This window comes from Doryrhamphus excisus, chromosome 15 (genome assembly GCF_030265055.1).
Source record: "Doryrhamphus excisus isolate RoL2022-K1 chromosome 15, RoL_Dexc_1.0, whole genome shotgun sequence".
Lineage (NCBI taxonomy): Eukaryota > Metazoa > Chordata > Actinopteri > Syngnathiformes > Syngnathidae > Doryrhamphus > Doryrhamphus excisus.
In genome coordinates, this window is record NC_080480.1 from 4,606,426 (window position 1) to 4,626,225 (window position 19,800).

Sequence of the window (19,800 nt, forward strand, 5' to 3'; positions counted from 1 at the left end):
CCAGTGGGAAAACACATTTTATCCGAAACTGTCATCTGTTTGTTGTGATTACAAGCCAATGAGTCATGGAATTGTTTTTTCAACGAATGAACGTTTCCATTACACTTTATACCAGGAAGGAGCCCACATGGTGGGGGGAAAATTTAACCATTACCATAGTATTATTTTAGAGTTACTATAAAAACAATTTAATCATTAATTATTAATTATGTGCTTGTGTGTGGTTTATTTGATTATAAAACCTACACAGAACGTCTAACAACTCGTTTAGGCCTACTTCCGAAACTACTTCTTTTTTAATAATTAAATACAGCTGCTATATAAAGACTATACAACTATATAGGTCAGAAAGAACGATTAACACTGGTTTCAGGGGGAACGGTTTCGTGGATGCACACAACAAAGCGAGCGAGATCAGTATGTGCAATGAAGTTAAAATAAAGTTTAAGTGAGCTATTATATAGTAACTGACGTGTATTTATCTTTTTTTCTACCTGTTAAGTATTTTATATATAAAATATTTTTTTTCCGGATTATTTTATTTTCGTCTGACTTTTTGGAACGGGTTAATGGCGAAAGCTTAGGTTTCACTGTACGTGAAGATAGACTACAAGAGTGTAAAAAAATATAAAATAAAAACACGGGGACTTTGTAATTTGATGAATAAAGATAAAAAGTAATGGTGCACGGTGTTGTTTTTTATGCTAACATTCTCAATTATGAAGCAAAATCAACAAGTCTGACGTCAAGTCATTAACGAACATAATGTCACGTACATTTGAACTAATCCTCCATCTTTTGTTCTACCTAGCAGGGAACTATAAAGGGAAACTTTTGTCAAATGGAACAACTTACGCGTGGATTTCCCCCCCTTGTTTTGTCAGTGAAGCATGTTGAAATCAGCATTCAACCTTAAACTCCACTACAGTGCCAACAGTGACCTGTTATACTGTGGATAAAGACCCTGCAAAGCACTTTAAAAGCAATGCTGGTGGTACCTAAGTGTTGTAGTATTAACTCAAATTATATGCCAAATAAAAAGCACTATTGACTAAAATACAGGAAATCACTTGCAAGCATTACACAGATTTTATTTATTTTTTTATTAATGACGTAAAACACCAATCGAAACCCAACATGAATCAAGAGTTAGCAGTTCTCAAACAACTAAAATCATCACGGCAGATGGCGTCACTATGGCTTCCCAGCATGCTTTGCTACACTTGTTTTGTAAAAAAGTTGCTGTAGTAGTTTTACCTGTGTGTGTTATCTATCTGTTGCTCTGTGATGCTAATAGCATTATTTCTTTTACCACGCTCATGTCGAGTACCGACTTCCTGTTTGTTGAAGAGTTAGTCACTTGGTTTGACACATATGTCAGGACTAGATCCTTGACGCCGGTCCCCCAAATGAGTTGAGATTGAGACCAGATCCTGAAAGGAAAACTGCACTTTTTCCTCTCTCTTTTCTGTGAGTTCTAAAGATACAAAAACAGCTATAAAAGAGGCAGGTAATTAATGCATGTAATGGGACACACCTAAAAGAAAAGGCCGGGGAAAAGGCCCTGGGGTAGACCGAGGACACGCTGGAGGGATTATGTCTCACAGCTGGCCTGGTCGCCAAACAACCATTCACAGTCACATTCATACCTATGGACAATTTGGAGTCGCCAATTAACCTAGCATGTTTTTGGAATGTGGGAGGAAACCGGAGTACCCGGAGAAAACCCACGCATGCACAGGGAGAACATGCAAACTCCACACAGAGATGGCCGAGGGTGGAATTGAACTCAGGTCTCCAGCAGTGTAATGTCAGAAATAATGAATTATAGGAGTGTGTAAGTGACTATAGGGGTGCTACTTCATGTCTAGAGAGCTCTAATAATGTTAAGAAAACACATTTAGAAGGTTCATTCATTCATTAATTTTTTAGCGCTTATCCTCACGAGGGTCGCGGGGGGGGGTGCTGGAGCCTATCCCAGCTGTCTTCGGGCGAGAGGCGGGGTACACCCTGGACTGGTGGCCAGCCAATCACAGGGCGCATATAGACAAACAACCATTCACACTCACATTCATACCTATGGACAATTTGGAGTCAGCAATTAACCTAGCATGTTTTTGGAATGTGGGAGGAAACTGGAGTACCCGGAGAAAACCCAGAGATGGCCGAGGGTGGAATTGAACTTGGGTCTCCAGCAAAAGAGTTGTGTAATGTCATAAATAATGAATTATAGGAGTGTATAAGTGACTATAGGGGTGCTACTTCATGTCTAGAGAGCTCTAATAATGTTAAGAAAACACATTTTGAAGGTTAATTAATTCATTCATTTTTTTTGTGCTTATCCTCACGAGGGGTGCTGGAGCTTATGCCAGCTGTCTTCAGGGCGAGAGGTGGGGTACACCCTGGACTGGTGGCCAGCCAATCACAGGGCACATATAGACAAACAACCATTCACACTCACATTCATACCTATGGACAATTTGGAGTTGCTAATTAACCTAGCATGTTTTTGGAATGTGGGAGGAAACCGGAGTACCCGGAGAAAATCCAGAGATGGCCGAGGGTGGATTTGAACCCTGGTCTCCTAGCTGTGAGGTCTGTGTGCTAACCACTCGTCCGCTGTGCTGCCCCACAGGCACAATCATAACAAATCATTCTTAGCCGTCTCTTTTTATGTTTTTATATCTGTAGAAAGCACAGAAAAGAGACAAAAATCATAAGAATTGTTGATGATGGGCAAAATTCCCTAAAAAATGAAGGTCCTTGAAGGTTGCACTAACGCAATCTTAAAAGCAATGCCGTGTTCGTACGACCTAGCTAGGAACCGAATGTACGAGCTTTTTATGCCTGTTCATGCTGTGGCGCCTTGGGAAAGCCTTGAGGCAAATATCGCAAACAAACGGCTTCTTGCCCAAGTGGATCTTGGCGTGCATGTTCAGCAAGCCCACGGTGACGAAGGCCTTTGGGCAAACGTTGCATTTAAACGGTCTTTCGGTGGAGTGGAACATGAGCACGTGCTTCTTCACCTCGGCCGTAGACAGGAAGGACTTATCGCACTCGGGGACGGTGCATTTGAAAGGTCTCTCTCCCGTGTGGATGAGCTTGTGTCTGTTGATGGACGACGCCGAGAAGGTCTTGCCGCAATCCGGGCACTGATGGCGGAAAAGTTGTTTGTGGTGCTTCCGTCTCTGGTGGAGCCTCAGTGAACCTTTTTCTTTGAAGGACGCTTGGCACTCGGTGCAGAAGTGTTTCTTCTCGTTTTTAGATTCGCTGTGGAGAAAATGCAAATGCCGAAGAAGATTGGATCTCTGGGAGAAGGTTTTCCCGCACACGGCGCAGAGGTACGGTTTCTCCTTGGTGTGAACGCGTTGATGCGAAACGAGATCGGCGTCGTTTCGGAAGCGCAGGCCGCAAAGCGCACACCGGAACGGCAACCCGCCCGTGTGCTTCCACTCGTGTCTGATCAACAAGCGGATACTAGAGAAGGTCTTGGGGCAATGGTTGCAATTAAAAGGTCTGCTGATCTTATGGAGGTCTTCAAAGTGTCTGATCAGGGGCTTGAAAAGAATGAAGGTCTCCTCGCAGCGAGTGCACTGAAAACCAGGGTGGGAGGACTTGTGTCTTTCCAACATGGCGGCGTCCTTTAAGACCTTCCTGCACACATTGCAGTACAGCTCATTATGGGTGCGCTGGTGCGCTTCCAGCGATAGTTTATACTTGAACGCCTCGTCGCATTGGTCGCATTTGTAGCGATCCTGACCCAGAGTCGGACCGTCGCCCGCTTGCTGACGGAAATGGTCAGAGCAGATTCTTTTCAAATGTAGTCTAAGCGAAGTGAAAAGTTTGAAGCGGCTGGCGCACCGCGGGCAGGTGTACTGACCGTCGGGGAAGTGGGTTCTCAGGTGGGTTTTCAGGTTTGTTTGGACTTGCTCGTTGCAGATGAAACACTGGACGTGACGGGAGCTTTTTTGAGGCGGGACTTCTGAGAATTCGCCGTCTTCGTTTGGGACGAAATCGACCTCCTCCTCTTCCATTTCGACATGGCTTGGTACGGAACTGCTGACAGGAGTCGCGTCGTCGCTGGAGTACTCGGACCACGAATGAGGAGCGCCGCCGGAGTCATCATCGGAGTAGAAAGACCAGGAGGAGGCGCCGCTTCCGACGCTCTCGGCTTCATCGTCGGAATGATCGGAAGGACTTGTCGCGGATGCCTCAAGTCCTTTCTTCTCTTCCAATAAAATCATTTTCATCTTTAAGCCTCGGTTTGCTCGCACAGATCGAGACGTTTTTTCCACTTGAACGCAATCTCCCACAGTAGGAAAAGAAACATTACTTAATTTACTTTTTGTGTTTTCCTCCCATTGTGCGATTTCTACCCAATCGGCTTCATTGATCTCGGTCTTGATGGGACCACATGTGACTGTTTCCGATTCTCCGTGTGGCGAAAAGGCGCTTGGACGCTCACCCTGCAAGCTGCGTTCTTTTACCGCGGCACGTTTGAGGGCTGAGAGGATGCAGGTGTCATCCACGGAATCATCTGGAAAGCAAAGAAAAGAAGATTTTGTTGCCTAACGATAACAAAACAACCAGGGGTACACAACTTTGCTATCTAAACAGCCATTTTAGATGGCGGGGTACACCCTGGACTGGACCTTGTGTCCACGATAGTCACGCGTAGTTTCTGGTTTTCAGTTCTCTTGTAATCTGAGAACCCATAGGTGTTTCCCTATGTGACCATGAAGGAGTAACACCTTCACAAGGATGGGGGACGTACCAAATCCCACATGTAGAAGTCTGCAAGTGCGACGTACGAAACCTGCCCAAACCTTCATTTATTCATTCATTTTCTACCGCTTATCATTATGGTGACGCAGGGGTGCTGGAGCCTATCCCAGCTGTCTTCAGGCGAGAGGCAAGGTACACTCTGGACTGGTGGCCAGCCAATCACAGGGCACATATAGACAAACAACCATTCACACTCACATTCATACCTATGGACAATTTGGAGTTGCTAATTAACCTAGCATGTTTTTGGAATGTGGGAGGAAACCGGAGTACCCGGAGAAAACCCAGAGATGGCCGAGGGTGGAATTGAACGCGGGTCTCCAGCAAAAGAGTTGTGTAATGTCATAAATAATGAATTATAGGAGTGTATAAGTGACTATAGGGGTGCTACTTCATGTCTAGAGAGCTCTAATAATGTTAAGAAAACACATTTTGAAGGTTCATTCATTCATTAATTTTTTAGCGCTTATCCTCACGAGGATTGCGGGGGGTGCTGGAGCCTATCCCAGCTGTCTTCAGGTAAGAGGCGGGGTACAACCTGGACTGGTGGCCAGCCAATCACAGGGCACATATAGACAAACAACCATTCACACTCACATTCATACCTATGGACAATTTGGAGTCGGCAATTAACCTAGCATGTTTTTGGAATGTGGGAGGAAACCGGAGTACCCGGAGAAAACCCAAACATGCAAACTTCACACAGATATGGCCGAAGTTGGAATTGAACTCGGGTCTCCTAGCTGTGAAGCCTGTATGGAAAATGTGCTTTTTTTTACGGAGGACTCTCCAGTGGAGACTATCTGGTATGCTGCTATTCCCTGCTATTTTTATTTTTTTTACATTCCGCTACTGCCGTCCCCATTTGCGATATTTTGACAACCCACCAACATCCCCTGCTCGCCATCTCCTGGTGTAAAGTATTCACTACATGAGGCGCCGTATTTACTGAGATGGCTTGTTATATTCAGCAATGTTGGCGCTTGAAGGGTTAAGACAGAAATAAAAAAAAAATAAAAAATACTTGCCACTGTTTCCGAGCTGACTATGTTCCTTGTGATTGTGCAGCAGGGTCCTGAGTTCCTCGCAGCGCCGCATGGACTCCATACTGCTCACCAGAGCGGAGGACACCTCGTCACATGTAGTCGCCACCTAAATCGACGAGAAACTTGATGTTTCTTGTGATGCGTATGATGGATTATGATGTTAGATGTACCTGTTGGAACGTTCGCCAAGGGAGAAAAGCCTCAAGCCTGGATAGAAAGATCTCCATCAGGGCGGTAAGGGCTTCATCATACGACGGGCCGAACTCTTCTGGAAAAACATTCTAAAAAGGACAACACAGGTAACCTGTTTAAAGGGGCTCCATTCTACTCTTTTCTACTAAAACACTACATAAATCTCTAATTGTGTACAAGTTTAATCTGCATTCATAATGCAAAATATATGACAATAAATCCACTTTTTTCTGACATGTGTTTTAACCCAAAGTGTGAAAATGCAGAATCAACACTAACCAGAAAGAAGTGTTCCCTCTCAGCAGGACTGTGCACCAAATGTTTGACATATTCCACAAAGTCTGAGCACGGATAATCATCCTCGTCCGTAGCGTACATCTGCAAAACGTTGCAAAACATCATAGTATGAGGTGAAAAAAAAAAACTCCATTATAACTTGAAATGAGGGTATTTGAACCTGATGCATATGCTATACAGCAGATCCCACAATTTGCACAATAAATGTGATCAAAATATATATAAAATAAATAAAATAAAATAGTTCAATTCCCCCCTCGGCCATCTCTGTGTGGAGTTTTGCATGTTCTCCCCGTGCATGCGTGGGTTTTCTCCGGGTACTCCGGTTTCCTCCCACATTCCAAAAACATGCTACGCACCCCCCCTTTGCAACCTTCGTGAAGATAAGCAATAGAAAATGAAATGCACGGTGAATGAGTGGTTAGCGCGCAGGCCTCACAGCTAGGAGACCCAAGTTCAATTCCACCCTTGACCATCTCTGGGTTTTCTCCGGGTACTCCGGTTTCCTCCCACATTCCAAAAACATGCTAGATTAATTAACGACTCCAAATTGTCCATAGGTATGAATGTGAGTGTGAATGGTTGTTTGCCTATATGTGCCCTGTGATTGGCTTGCCCCCCCCCGCAACCCTCATAAGAATAGGAATAATTCTATTACAACATTTTCCATACAAAGTACAAAAATGTGTCTCGCACACAATAAAACTAAAATAAAGTAAAATTATTCCAACAACATGCATGCTAGGTTAATTGGCGATTCCAAATTGTCCATAGGTATGAATGTGAGTGTGAATGGTTGTTTGTCTATATGTGCCCTGTGATTGGCTGGCCACCAGTTCAGGGTGTACCCCGCCTCTCGCCCCGAAGACAGCTGGGATAGGCTCCAGCACCCCCCGCGACCCTCGTGAGGAAAAGCGGTAGAAAATGAATGACTTAATGAATAAAATAAAAGAAATAAATATAATAAAATATAATATATATATATAATATGTTTCCTTGGCTTAAAAAAAATACAATTGACCAGTATGGCTTTCCTTAGGGCGCATGTAACCTGTTGCTGTTCCATTATTATTATATTCCTAACAAAGTATCGTTATATATATTGTTATCGCAAGAGGCTCTGTGAATTTTAGTAAATATTGCCCACCCAAAAATTGCCTTAAAAAACAATTTTATATATATGATATATGTAAATGAGATTATTAATCCATTGTATAATACCTTGATGAGGATGTTCATCCTGTCCAGGTGTTGCTGCATGATGTTGACGTTGGCTGTTCTTTCGTACTGACATAACTCCAAGATCACCTAAAGAAAAAATATTAAAAATTGTTTAAAAGAAATGTTACAGAATACTAAAACTTTAAAACTAAAGCAATAATAGTGACGCCATTCCCGTGGGAGTGGCCTTCTTACCCGCGCTCGTAGGCCCAGGATGAGTTGGGCCCTCTGAGAACTGGTTAGCAGATCTGGGACAATGTCTGTCACCATGGAAACAAAATCCTCCAGCATCCCATAATCTGCCACAACTCTTTGCTGGACGGTTTGCCAGATTGCTGCCGACACAAGCTGAATTGGTGACACCATTAGGCGCAAAGCGGAAACCGGAAGTTGCACACCTAACGAACCAAAAGCGCGTTATTAATTCAAAACGTGTATATCAGACATTAAGTATTAAAAAAAACGAAATTAACGTACCTGTATTCATTTTCACTCATAAATAAGATCAAAACTCTCGGAGTTCAGCCACAATAAATCCACTTTACCGTCTTCTTGTCGCGCCACAGTTGCGTTAAGTTTTAATGGTTTAAAAATGTCAAATATTTTATCACTGCGACTGTCTAATACTTGAAGCTAGCCATCAAAGTTGCAATTAAACATGTCGCTGAACTCTTAAATTGTCTAGTTATTTCAAAGCGAAGGATTCAAGCACAACGCTACATCTGTGGCTCGACGTTTTTTGCTTTGTCCCACTGCATATTATGTCCGGTCTTCACCGGGAAAGATTGGTTCCTTGTTCTTCTTCTTTAAGGCGGGACACAACCAACGTTTATGTGCTTAGCTCCACCTAGTGTACAGGAGTATGTATCTTCAGCGTGAGTACTTCGGTTACTAGAGGGAAGAAAAGAAAAACAAAACAGAAGTTGTACACATTATGTCTTAACTAAGTGTCATTTGATATCACATTAGAACCCGGACACATTATTTAGTGTTGTCACCCTTTATAGTCCAGTCCCTATTTTGTATTCCTCTGTGAAACATCGGTTCCGCCTCAGCTCATAACGGGCAAAGCGTGTAACTCGCAAAAGTAACCATACGATTAATTGTAATTATATTATATTAGTATACAGTAGAAATAACCGAAGAAACGTATTAATACTTTAATTTGACTTCGGAAAAATATTCAAGAAACCCGCAACTGCGCATGTGCTCATTTGAAGAGCTATACTCGGAAGTGAAATAATATTAGTAAAAATGTATATTTTTTAACAAAAAACATTAATGCAACAATTACCTGACTGACTGCAATGAGGCAGAAGAAAAGAAGACCCTTGAACACACCACTTTAGGATTTTCTACCTTTGCTATTTGCTGTAATACTAATTTTCTTTCTGTAAATAAAGTAGCTGCAACCTTTCTTGTATTTTCTTTATTGTACATGCCCTATTAAAATACTAATATAAACAAAAATATATGTAGTAACAAAAATATAGACACAAAATGTGTCATTTGAGGTAGCTGGCAAAGATGAAGTTCATGTATTTAAAATAAATACACAAAATGTGATGTTGTCGTCGTCCTCCTGCACAAGTAGCGGTCCTGTGGTGCATATCACCCATTTGTGTCAGCAGGACGATATGGTGTGTGCATGTACGCTTGGGTTCCGTGAGGTTCGGGTGCTTGCATGTGATCGTACATGCTGGCGCCATCTTGGGACGGTGCTGCGGTTTGACCCTGGAGCATCATGGTTCTTATCAGTTGCAAACTGTCTTTAATGGTGTCTGTGATGGCGGCGATGTTAGAGTTCAGCTGCTGCATGTTTTCATTGTTACGCCTTTCGGACTCCTCCATGAGGTCTATCATCCTCCTCTTCAGCTGGAGATCCTCTTGGATAGCAGCCTCCATTGGGGTCGTCCTCTTGAGTCGGTCCGGTTTCGTCTGTGTGAACAAAGACAACAGAAACACTGTAATTTGTGGTCTCATTTCATTTAATGAACATTTATGTTTACTTTTTATCATCTAGTGAGTCAGTTGGTGCTAGCTACGATGTAGCAAAACATATATAGCTCATAACAATTAGCGCTAAAAGGAACAAAGCATTATAGAAACCTACCTGCAGCAATTGTCTCCCAAGGCTGACCACTCCAGGGGGAAGAACGTCACTGGTGCTGGTATGAGGAGCGTCTAGGGAAGCCGAAAAATCAGGCGAAATTGAAGAATCATTTAGCACAATTTAGCACAAGTTGGTAGCGACCCACCCCTATATTTTTGTGACCACTTGTTTTGTTTCCGGACAGCCTGTAGTTTTGCCGTAACCTGCCATTTACTATAAAAGCAATCTTCACTTGCTAAATGTACTACAAAAAAAGGTCAGTAAGGATAATTCATAATGCCACCTACAGAGAACATACTAACTCCTTATTTCGAAAATCACAAATACTTAAACTTGCTGATACAGTTCATCTTTAAACAGCTAAAATAATAATATATAAGGCTAAAAATAACCAATTACCTAAAAATGTCATCCAATACTTCTCTACAAGAGATACAACAAATATGATCTCAGGGAAGAACTACATTTGAAACATTTATACGCTAGGACTACGTTAAAAAGCCATAGCATTTCAGTATGTGGAATCAAACTATGGAATGGATTGAGTAAGGAACTCAAACAATGCACAACGATGAGCCAATTCAAGAAACAATACAAGCAGTTGATGTTTGCTAAATACAAGGATGAAGAGTCTTGAACCAGTCATGATGTGCTTAATATATATCAGTATATTGACACTTACCATGGTACACATTATGTCATTGGATGGTCATATCATCTGGTACTTTGGTACGGGACAAAAAAAATTAATAAAATTACGTTTTTAAAAAATTAAATAAAATTAAAATAAATCAAAATTATATTAGGAAAGCAAAAAGTGAACAAATATAACAGTTACTGATTGTAAAAGTACCAGATGGAGGGGTAGGATTTAATAAGCTTTGCTTCTTCCTACTCCTTTTGGACATGTGGAACTGTGAACTGATTATGGGATGCATTCAATTGTAATCTGATGCATGTTCAAATTAAATTAAACCATTACTATTACCATTACTCACGTTGGACAAGTCATGAGCGAAGTCCGTCCCGGCAGCCATGTTCCCAGTAGTATACTGCTACCGAAAAGTCAACATGACAACTGAATATTTAGACTAAAACGACTCCTAGTTGACATTCTCCTGATAGGTTTTGGTCTTGAACTCTAAAATGACTCGCAGAAGTCCACGTTGTCGTGAGTCCAGACAAAAGGACTCAGGTTTTGGGTGCGTGTGTATTCAAAGCGCCACACGTTGGTTCCCGTATGGATGCAACTATTTACAAAAGCCACTTTTTTTTGTTTAAGCTACCCAAAAATAAAACCCCCCAGGAATGTTCCGGTGTGGACAGGGTCTTGGATCTAATGACTTTGAGAGTCCAAGCCCCATTAGCCAAGACAAAAGCGTAAATGAGCCTTATCGTATGCAGGAGCGCCAATGCTCATCCCTGCAGGGCGAGTTTCTAGAAGTGTGTTTACTTACAACCTGTGTCCACTCCGAACCAGCAGAACAGGTCCTTCAGACACGTCAGCATCTTCCCACTGACCATTGTTAACAAAACACTTCAGATGGAAAATCCACAAATGGCGTCCGCACTGCGAAAAGTCGTTATAAAAACTGCTATTTAAAATCAAGCCTCTTAATCAAAAAGAACGACACCTTTCAGCCCTTAATTAGCATCATGCTAAGTCTAAAATAGTGGAATATTATGTGTGATGGTAGGTACACACCAACCATCAGTGGGTTGGTGGGTGGGGCTTTGCCACCCAAAGAAGGGGGTGACGTTTTCCCTTTACATAAATACACCCGACGTACAACCCCTTCCTCATAAGCTTCATAGACGCGTTTCCATCACGGCGTTCTTCTGCAATGTTATGGAAGGGTGCTGACAAATCCACAAAAATCACAGATCAAATGGAAAACCTTCCAAGCGACGAGGAAACCGAGTTGGGAATTTCTCTCTGATCGATGCCAGGGAATCGAAATAGAGGACGAAAAGGAAGATGCGGCACACAGAAGCAGACAGGTACGAGTCATTTCATCGCTTCGTTGCCCTCAATCTCAGCTTCCCAATTTTACAAATCCATGAATGGATCATAGAAATATGAAGTTGGGTTTTAGATTAAGTCTATTTGTTAAACTGTAGTCCTAAATCCTCTAAATCACTGATATGAATATCATTTGGTGGAGCAACATGTCAAGCGGCACGTCGCCTGAAGCCAACGTGGTGTTTGTTTACTCAACAAGACACTGCGGGCCGTGCGTCATGCTCCTGTTTTTTTGGAGCGCGCTTCACTGAATCTTCACATCAAACCAGTTACGTATTTTCGCAATATTTTTTGTCACAGCCTCAGGTGGCGACGACTAACGGAAATTAGTGCAGGTCACTCAAATTCAAGACAATTCCCAAAATGTGGGAGGAAACCGGAGTAAAAACTGAGAAAAAGCCCAAACGGAGAATCAAACCCAGGTTCTCCTGGCTGTGTGGCCAACATGCTAACCACTCATCCGCTGTGTGGCTATACAGTATCTCACCAAGTCAAATATGATCTTCTCAAAGGCAAGGCAATGCCATAGCGATACATTTTTTCTTATTTGGCCTTGTGCGACTTATACTCCCGAGCGACTTATGTATGTTTTTTTCTACCGAATTATGCATTTTTGGCCTTGTGCGACTTATGTATGTTTTTTTTCTACCTAATTATGCATTTTTGGCTTTGTGCGATTTATACTCCGTTGTGACTTATGTATGTTTTTTTATACCTAATTATGCATTTTTGGCCTTGTGCAACTTATACTCCGTAGCGACTTATGTATGTTTTTTTTTTCTACCTAATTATGCATTTTTGGCCTTTTGCGACTTATACTCTAGAGCGACTTATGTATCTTTTTTTTTCTACGTAATTATGCATTTTTGGCCTTGTGTGACTTATACTCCGTAGCGACTTATGTATGTTTTTTTTCTACCTAATTATGCATTTTTGGCCTTGTGCGACTTATACTCCGTAGCGACTTATGTATGTTTTTTTCTACCGAATTATGCATTTTTGGCCTTTTGCGACTTATACTCCAGAGCGACTTATGTATGTTTTTTTTCTACCTCATTATGCATTTTTGGCCTTGTGCGACTTATACTCCGTAGCGACTTATGTATGTTTTTTTTCTACCTAATTATGCAGTTTTGGCCTTGTGTGACTTATACGCCGTAGCGACTTATGTATGTTTTTTTCTACCTAATTATGCATTTTTGGCCTTGTGCGACTTATACTCAGTAGCGACTTATGTATGTTTTTTTTCTACCTAATTATGCATTTTTGGCCTTGTGCGACTTATACTCCGTAGCGACTTATGTATGTTTTTTTCTACCTAATTATGCATTTTTGGCCTTGTGCGACTTATACTCAGTAGCGACTTATGTATTTTTTTTTCTACCTAATTATGCATTTTTGGCCTTGTGCGACTTATACTCTGTAGCGACTTATGTATGTTTTTTTTCTACCTAATTATGCATTTTTGGCCTTGTGCGACTTATACTCAGTAGCGACTTATGTATGTTTTTTTTCTACCTAATTATGCATTTTTGGCCTTGTGCGACTTATACTCCAGGGCAACTTATGTGTGTTTTTTTTTTCCTATCTAATTATGCATTTTTGGCCTTGTGCGACTTATACTCCGAGCGACTTAGCGTGTTATCATATCTTACACCTATTAGCATGTTCTCTATTCTTTTATTATTGTTAGAACTTGCCTTCCAAAAGGATGTAATGTCTGTTTTGGTCAAGTAGTTTGTCAAATAAATTACCCGCAAAAAATGCGACGTATACTCCAGAAAATACGGTATTGTCGTTTTCAAGAAAAACTGGACTTATGAATGGCGTATAGAAGGGTTTAGATTCTGTTCCACAGATGGCGCTAATGCGCACCGAAAGCTGCTTGCCAACCGCTAATAAACAACGGAAAAAGAAAAACACCACGAAGAAGAAACTTTCCGTTTGAGCGGGTACAAGACACCTCAATCGGATCGGGGAAAGGAATATTCCATCCCTGTGAATCCGATTATATGTTCAATAGGATTGGCACTTTTCTTTCGGAACGAGATGTATACAAAAGGTTCGATTATTTCTGTTTGACCAAATAAACCAAATGTAATTGGAATATTTGGGTCCATGTATACTTGGCTATTGTCTCAATAACAACACAAGGTCAAGTAAACCAGTAGCATCATGATATATCGCGGTTCGTTAGCGAAACATGAAACCCAACGTGTTCTGTGAGCCCCTCGTTTGGGAAACTGGGCATCATGGCAGTTTTCCAACACACCTCAGAGCTTTGATGAAGAAACTGAAGGTGATGGAGTCCGTCATATGACTGTACGCCATTTTGACTAAAAGTGAAACCATGTATCAGGTCCAATACAATCTGAATCAATTCCAATTCCAATATCAATCTCAATGTTGCGTCCATCTTTGTTTCCTTTGAAGCCATTACAGACTATAATCCATCCCTGCCTGAAGATGGCCGACTACAACATGACGTTTCTACCCGAGGAGGCAGAAATGTCCACATCAGGCTACAGCGCCAACATGACCTCCATGAGTGAGCCACTGGCCTTCGGTACGGTCACAGCGGTGATCTACAGCATCGTCTTTATCGTTGGTTTCCTTGGCAACACGCTAGCCATCTTTGTGGTGATCCGCTATTCCAAGATGAAGACAGTGACCAACATGTACATCCTCAATTTAGCCTTAGCGGACGAACTGTACATATTAGGGATTCCGTTCCTGGGCACCAGCAGCGTGCTCTCCTATTGGCCGTATGGAGACTTCTTCTGCAAGGTGTGCATGACCGCCGACGCTATGAGTCAGTTCACTTCGACATTTTGCCTCACGGTGATGAGCATCGATCGATATCTGGCGGTGGTACATCCGATCCGCAGTGTCAAGTGGCGGAGGCCGCAGGTGGCGAAGATCTTCAGCGGGATGCTGTGGGTGGTGTCCTTTCTGGTGGTGCTTCCGATCACCATCTACTCACACGTGCAGGAGGGACTCAATACCTGCAACATCACCTGGCCTGAGATGCAGAACTGGTGGTCCGTTGTGTTTATCCTCTACACGTTCATCCTTGGATTCTTTGGACCGTTGCTGGTCATTAGCATCTGCTACCTGCTCATCGTCATCAAGGTACACACGTCACTTCCTTTTTGTCATTTTTCCGAATGCATACTTGCCAACTTTCCAAGGAAATTTGCGTATTTCACTGCCCTCTCACGCCGTTTATACATATTTTTTCTGATTTTTGTTAGTTTGTCACAGATTCTATTCATAATTTTTATGAACCGAATTTCAAGGCGGAGCGGTTCTCGTCTCCCCTCTTGGCAGATTAATTGGTCCTGATTAATTGATCCCTAGTGATTACTGGAGCGTTCATAGTCAAGAGAAGAGATTCTGGGATGAGAATCGGCACCTCACGATCTGAGGCCAGGGTTCTTAGATAGAAACGGTGGATTGCACCCTCCGGGTTGGGAGTGGGGTCCTGGAGTTCAATTATTGGGGGGGTCTTGAGTATGAGATCGACAGGCGGTCGATGTTGCTGCTATATTGGTACACCAAGGTGTAGCGCGGCATCACGAATCATAGTGATTTTCCTTTGTAGGATGGTCAAACGGGTCGTTCAGGCCCGACGGGCCCCGACGGCATCAAACGCACGGATAATACGCGTGTGATGTGCTGATTATCAAGCACAGGCTCTACGGCTTTTTTTCAGGTTGCAAAACAAACTTACGGGCGAGTGGATAGCGTGCAGGCCTCACAGCTAGGAGACCCGAGTTCAATTCCACCCTCGGCCATCTCTGTATGGAGTTTGCATGTTCTCCCCGTGCATGCGTGGGTTTTCTCCGAGTACTGCGGTTTCCTCCCACATTCCAAAAACATGCTAGGTTAATTGGCGACTCCAAATTGTCCATAGGTATGAATGTGAGTGTGAATGGTTGTTTGTCTATATGTGCCCTGTGATTGGCTGGCCACCAGTCCAGGGTGTACCCCGCCTCTCGCCCAAAGACAGCTGGGATAGGCTCCAGCACCCCCCACGACCATCGTGAGGATAAGCGGTAGAAAATGAATGAATGAATTAAAACAAACTTACGAACAAGTGGATAGCGTGCAGGCCTCACAGCTAGGGGACCCGAGTTCAATTCCAACCTCGGGCATCTCTGTGTGGAGTTTGCATGTTTGGGTTTTCTCCGGGTACTCCGGTTTCCTCCCACATTCCAAAAACATTCTAGGTTAATTGGCGACTCCAAATTGTCCATAGGTATGAATGTGAGTGTGAATGGTTGTTTGTCTATATGTGCCCTGTGATTGGCTGGCCACCAGTCCAGGGTGTACCCCGCCTCTCACCCGAAGACAGCTGGGATAGGCTCCAGCATCTCCCATGACCCTAAGGATAAGCGGTAGAAAATGAATGAATGAATGAAGGTTTTGCGGACTTCTACGTGTAGTATTTGGTACGTCCCGCATGCGTGTCAAGGTGTTACTCCTTCATGGTCACCACACCTACGTTCTCCTTAAAATGTGGGGTTCTCAGATTACAAGAGAACCGAATGAGTGACTATCGTGGACACAAGGTTGGCAAGTATGCTCAAATGTACGCAGGAAAGATCTCCTAAAAGCTACTTCACTTGTCAACGGCAGGTGAGGTCAGCAGGCGTACGCGCAGGCGTGACCAAGCGGCGTAAATCGGAGCGAAAGGTGACGCGCATGGTGGTGATCATCGTGCTGGTCTTCGTCCTTTGCTGGATGCCGTTCTACACCACCAACATCGTCAACCTGGTCTACATCATCCCAGAGAACAACGCCACGGTAGTGGTCTACTTCTTCTTAGTCATCCTCACCTACGTGAACTCCTGCGCCAACCCCATCCTTTACGGCTTCCTATCCGACAAATTCAACCAGAGCTTCCGGACTGTGCTGTGTTTTCCCAAAACTAAATGTGTAGCCCACCAGGGGGACGCCGGACACGGGGCACCGCCGGACAATCGCAGTCCTATTTTACCATCCAATGGCAATATACAGGTAGGACATCCATGTTATTTGTTCCTATGCTGGTTCTCAAGTGATGCCTTCAGGTGGATTGTAACGTATGTGTGTTGTTTAACAGCAGGTCCAGATGGAGGCTATAGGAAACCCTGAAAAAGTCCTGAACGGCCAGTCAATGCAAGAAGACGATGACACGCGGAACTGCAACAATTAGTCCGTGGAGCTCTGATTGGCTGACATTTTCACCATAATATTCATAATGGAATATACACATCTTGTGCTGGAAGATACAGCCATCGCAAGGGAAAGGGAAATAAATATGTGTTTGTGTTTCCCATAAGGATTTTTTTTTGGGAAAGGTTGTAATATTATGTGAAAAGTCCAAAAAAAAAAAAAAAACTAGGGATGGCCGATAGTGGATTTTTTACCAAAAAATTATATGCCGATATGGTCCAACTTTCAATTTCCGATATCAATTTTATGCTGATATCGCACAGCCCTAGTATTTACATTATTTTAAAAATTATTTCTCTAATTTTAACAAATGTTTAGTTTTTTTTATCATGTATTTATGGATTGTGGCCAACTTAAAAAAATATAAATACTTTATAAAATATTTTATAAAAATAAAATAAAATAAAAACATAATAATATAAAATATAATAAAAATAAAATTATTATAAACAATAATTTGACATATTTGTTTCAATTTTTTTTCATAATTTTGAAATATTTCCTTTATTATAATTTACCATCATGTTATTTTATTTATTATCCTTTATAAGTCATGACCGACCAACGTGAATGAGATGCGTTTTCTGGGAAAAAAAAGAAAGACCAAATTTGGGAGGAAATAATAAAAATAACAATTATGGATTAAAATTTTTTTGGTTATTTTTTATATTTTTTGATAGTTTATCATGAATTTATAAATTATTACAGAATTAGGGTGAATGAGATGTAAAATTAAAAAAATATATTTCAAAATACAGTATTTTTAATTTTTTTCTAATATGTGTTTTATTGTCATTGTCAAAAAAATGTGGGAAAAAGGTTGAAGTTAATAATAATAATTTATAATTAATTCATAATTAAATTTTTATATATATTATAAACAAATTTGTAATTAAATTCATAATTCAAATAAATAATTAATAATGGCAAAGCTGAAATGCAGCTTTTCAATGAAAGATATCCAACTTCTTCACAAACACAGTCTAAAACTAAAGGGGTTATTTAGTTTGTTATTTTGACTGACAAATTTTATGTTATTGTTTGATAAATAAATGGCACGTGACCCAAAGTATGAGTGGATTATTTTCACCAAATAATGGATGACTACTTTTTTTAAATTTGTTATTTTTTTTAAACTTCAGGACCGACTCTATCCACTTCTGATGGACACACACAGTTTAAAACTAAAAGGTTTGTTATTAGTTTGTTATTTTGACTGACAAATTTCATGTTATTGTTTGATAAATAAATGGCACGTGACCCAAAGTATGTGAGTGGATTATTTTCACCAAATAATGGACAACTACTTTTTTTTTTTTAACTTCAGGACCTATTCTATTCACTTCCAATGGACACACACAAAGTTTAAAGCTAAAGTTTTTTTCTGTATTACCATATTTTTTGAATAAATTAAACTTGAGATAACATAACGGTAAAGTATAATTAAACTATGTTTAGATGTTTATCTTACCTGAGTATGAATCAATGCCGTCTTTCAGTTCTTCACTGACGATCTTCTTCCCTTGGAGGTCCTCCAGCAGAGTGCTCACAGCGTTCTTTGCCCTCCTTTCCCGATCCTTCGCATTCCTCCTCTCTCTTTCCAGACTCTCCACCCGAGCCAAGGCCTCGTTAAGTCTGGCTCTCAGATCATCAGGTGATGACGGCAGGACATAGGAGTGGTCCTAGTAGAAGCCATGGATGGAGGATGTTATAATTCATGTTTATATAACATCTACTTAATCACATGTTGATGTCAGTTATTCCATATTTGTTATTTATGTTGCTAGTTTGAGTATTATTTGAGTACTCACCACAGTGGGGACAGGAAGTGGTTCTTTTTTAGTGTATTGGACAAGCTGGTAACACTCAATTGCTGGAGTCTCTTGAGCAACAGGCTAAAAATGAAGCATAAATTCATACAATTTATTCATCCACACTCAGTAAATACAAAAAAATATGATATGTATTCTAGTTTTACAGCAGCAAAAGCAGAGTATAAAAGCTAATACAAGTGCAAAATCAAGCTAGCTAAGTACCCTCTGGAGGTGAGCTGGGAAACTGAAGACTGAAGGTACAACTCCATCTTTTAGCCTGACGGTCTGACCGGTTCTGTCGAAGTCCTCCGGCTTGAAATGCTCACTGCAGAGCATGGACGACGAGCTGGCACAAAATCCCTCCCTCCTAAGAGCTACTTCCCATTGTTTTTTCCGAGAAGTATCTTTTGGAAACCTTCATAAAATGGAAAAAGTTCGAGAAGTAAATAACAACAATCTTGCTAATACAGTGTTTTCCATGACGTCAGCAAATTGAGCTCTCAAACCGATGAATTATACAGTCTACGGGCCAAATAGTATCAAAGTTAATTCTTACCTGTGAAATGTTATTCCCTGGGATTTGGTTTCGGGAGTACAACGAGTCGTACACGACCATGCAGCACACGAATGAGGCATTTTTCACCGCTTCAACTATTGACACATCCAATATGGCGGCCACGGTAACGTACGACACAGCGGTCGACACCATTGGCATAGATAGACGCCGCATCAAGCGCTTCGATGTACGTCAACGTCGCCGCCATATTGGATATGTCAAAGCTGTGCTGTAAATGGATACAAGTCAATGGAGCTACTTTCATAAAGCGCTTTTTTTTTTACAAAGAAATTTAACTACTCTCGTTTATACATTCAATCTATATCTATATGGGTGTGTGAATGTATAATTCTTTGTACTTTATGAAAGTAAATATTCTTAGTAGAAAGGCGCAAGTACATTTGCTTGATCAGTATTTACAGAGCAGCCCTGCCGCATCCAATATGGCGGCGAAGTTGACGTGTCGCTGCAGTGGACAACCGCACTCGGTGCTGCGTCTACATATTTTGTCCATGCCCTCACGGTGTTGTGCT

General features: G+C 41.6%; 3 protein-coding genes across 3 annotated transcripts; 1 reads left to right on the plus strand and 2 right to left on the minus strand.

Annotated features, from left to right (window-relative positions):
• Positions 1-520: 520 nt before the first annotated feature.
• LOC131103675 (zinc finger protein 37-like) lies at positions 521-8,358 on the minus strand. The gene is made up of 7 exons (XM_058050133.1): positions 8,019-8,358; positions 7,737-7,939; positions 7,542-7,628; positions 6,303-6,401; positions 6,002-6,112; positions 5,814-5,937; positions 521-4,537 (listed from the first exon to the last, which is right to left on the minus strand). Exons 1-7 carry the CDS (start codon positions 8,026-8,028, stop codon positions 2,814-2,816), a joined length of 2,358 nt encoding a protein of 785 aa, XP_057906116.1. The 5' UTR covers positions 8,029-8,358; the 3' UTR covers positions 521-2,813.
• A 607-nt stretch (positions 8,359-8,965) lies between these two features.
• LOC131103564 (THAP domain-containing protein 6-like) lies at positions 8,966-19,478 on the minus strand. Its single transcript, XM_058049930.1, has 6 exons — positions 19,268-19,478; positions 18,934-19,126; positions 18,709-18,792; positions 18,369-18,579; positions 9,655-9,725; positions 8,966-9,479 (listed from the first exon to the last, which is right to left on the minus strand). The coding sequence occupies exons 1-6, from the start codon at positions 19,345-19,347 to the stop codon at positions 9,153-9,155; spliced, it is 966 nt and encodes a 321-aa protein (XP_057905913.1). The 5' UTR covers positions 19,348-19,478; the 3' UTR covers positions 8,966-9,152.
• Positions 11,433-18,181, plus strand: LOC131103563 (somatostatin receptor type 5-like). Its single transcript, XM_058049929.1, has 4 exons — positions 11,433-11,655; positions 14,111-14,809; positions 16,319-16,699; positions 16,785-18,181. Exons 2-4 carry the CDS (start codon positions 14,144-14,146, stop codon positions 16,875-16,877), a joined length of 1,140 nt encoding a protein of 379 aa, XP_057905912.1. The 5' UTR covers positions 11,433-11,655; positions 14,111-14,143; the 3' UTR covers positions 16,878-18,181.
• Positions 19,479-19,800: the final 322 nt, after the last annotated feature.

Coding starts and splice junctions, on each gene's coding strand:
- LOC131103563 (XM_058049929.1), top strand. CDS start 14,144: ATGGCCGACTACAACATGACGTTTCTACCCGAGGAGGCAGAAATGTCC. Junction 14,810..16,318: donor ACCTGCTCATCGTCATCAAG/GTACACACGTCA, acceptor TGTCAACGGCAG/GTGAGGTCAGCAGGCGTACG. Junction 16,700..16,784: donor CATCCAATGGCAATATACAG/GTAGGACATCCA, acceptor GTTGTTTAACAG/CAGGTCCAGATGGAGGCTAT.
- LOC131103675 (XM_058050133.1), bottom strand. Junction 6,113..6,302: donor AGAGGGAACACTTCTTTCTG/GTTAGTGTTGAT, acceptor TGTCCTTTTTAG/AATGTTTTTCCAGAAGAGTT. Junction 4,538..5,813: donor TAGTCAGCTCGGAAACAGTG/GCAAGTATTTTT, acceptor TTTGCTTTCCAG/ATGATTCCGTGGATGACACC.
- LOC131103564 (XM_058049930.1), bottom strand. CDS start 19,347: ATGCCTCATTCGTGTGCTGCATGGTCGTGTACGACTCGTTGTACTCCC. Junction 18,793..18,933: donor TCCCAGCTCACCTCCAGAGG/GTACTTAGCTAG, acceptor CTTCATTTTTAG/CCTGTTGCTCAAGAGACTCC. Junction 9,480..9,654: donor TTGGGAGACAATTGCTGCAG/GTAGGTTTCTAT, acceptor TTGTTCACACAG/ACGAAACCGGACCGACTCAA.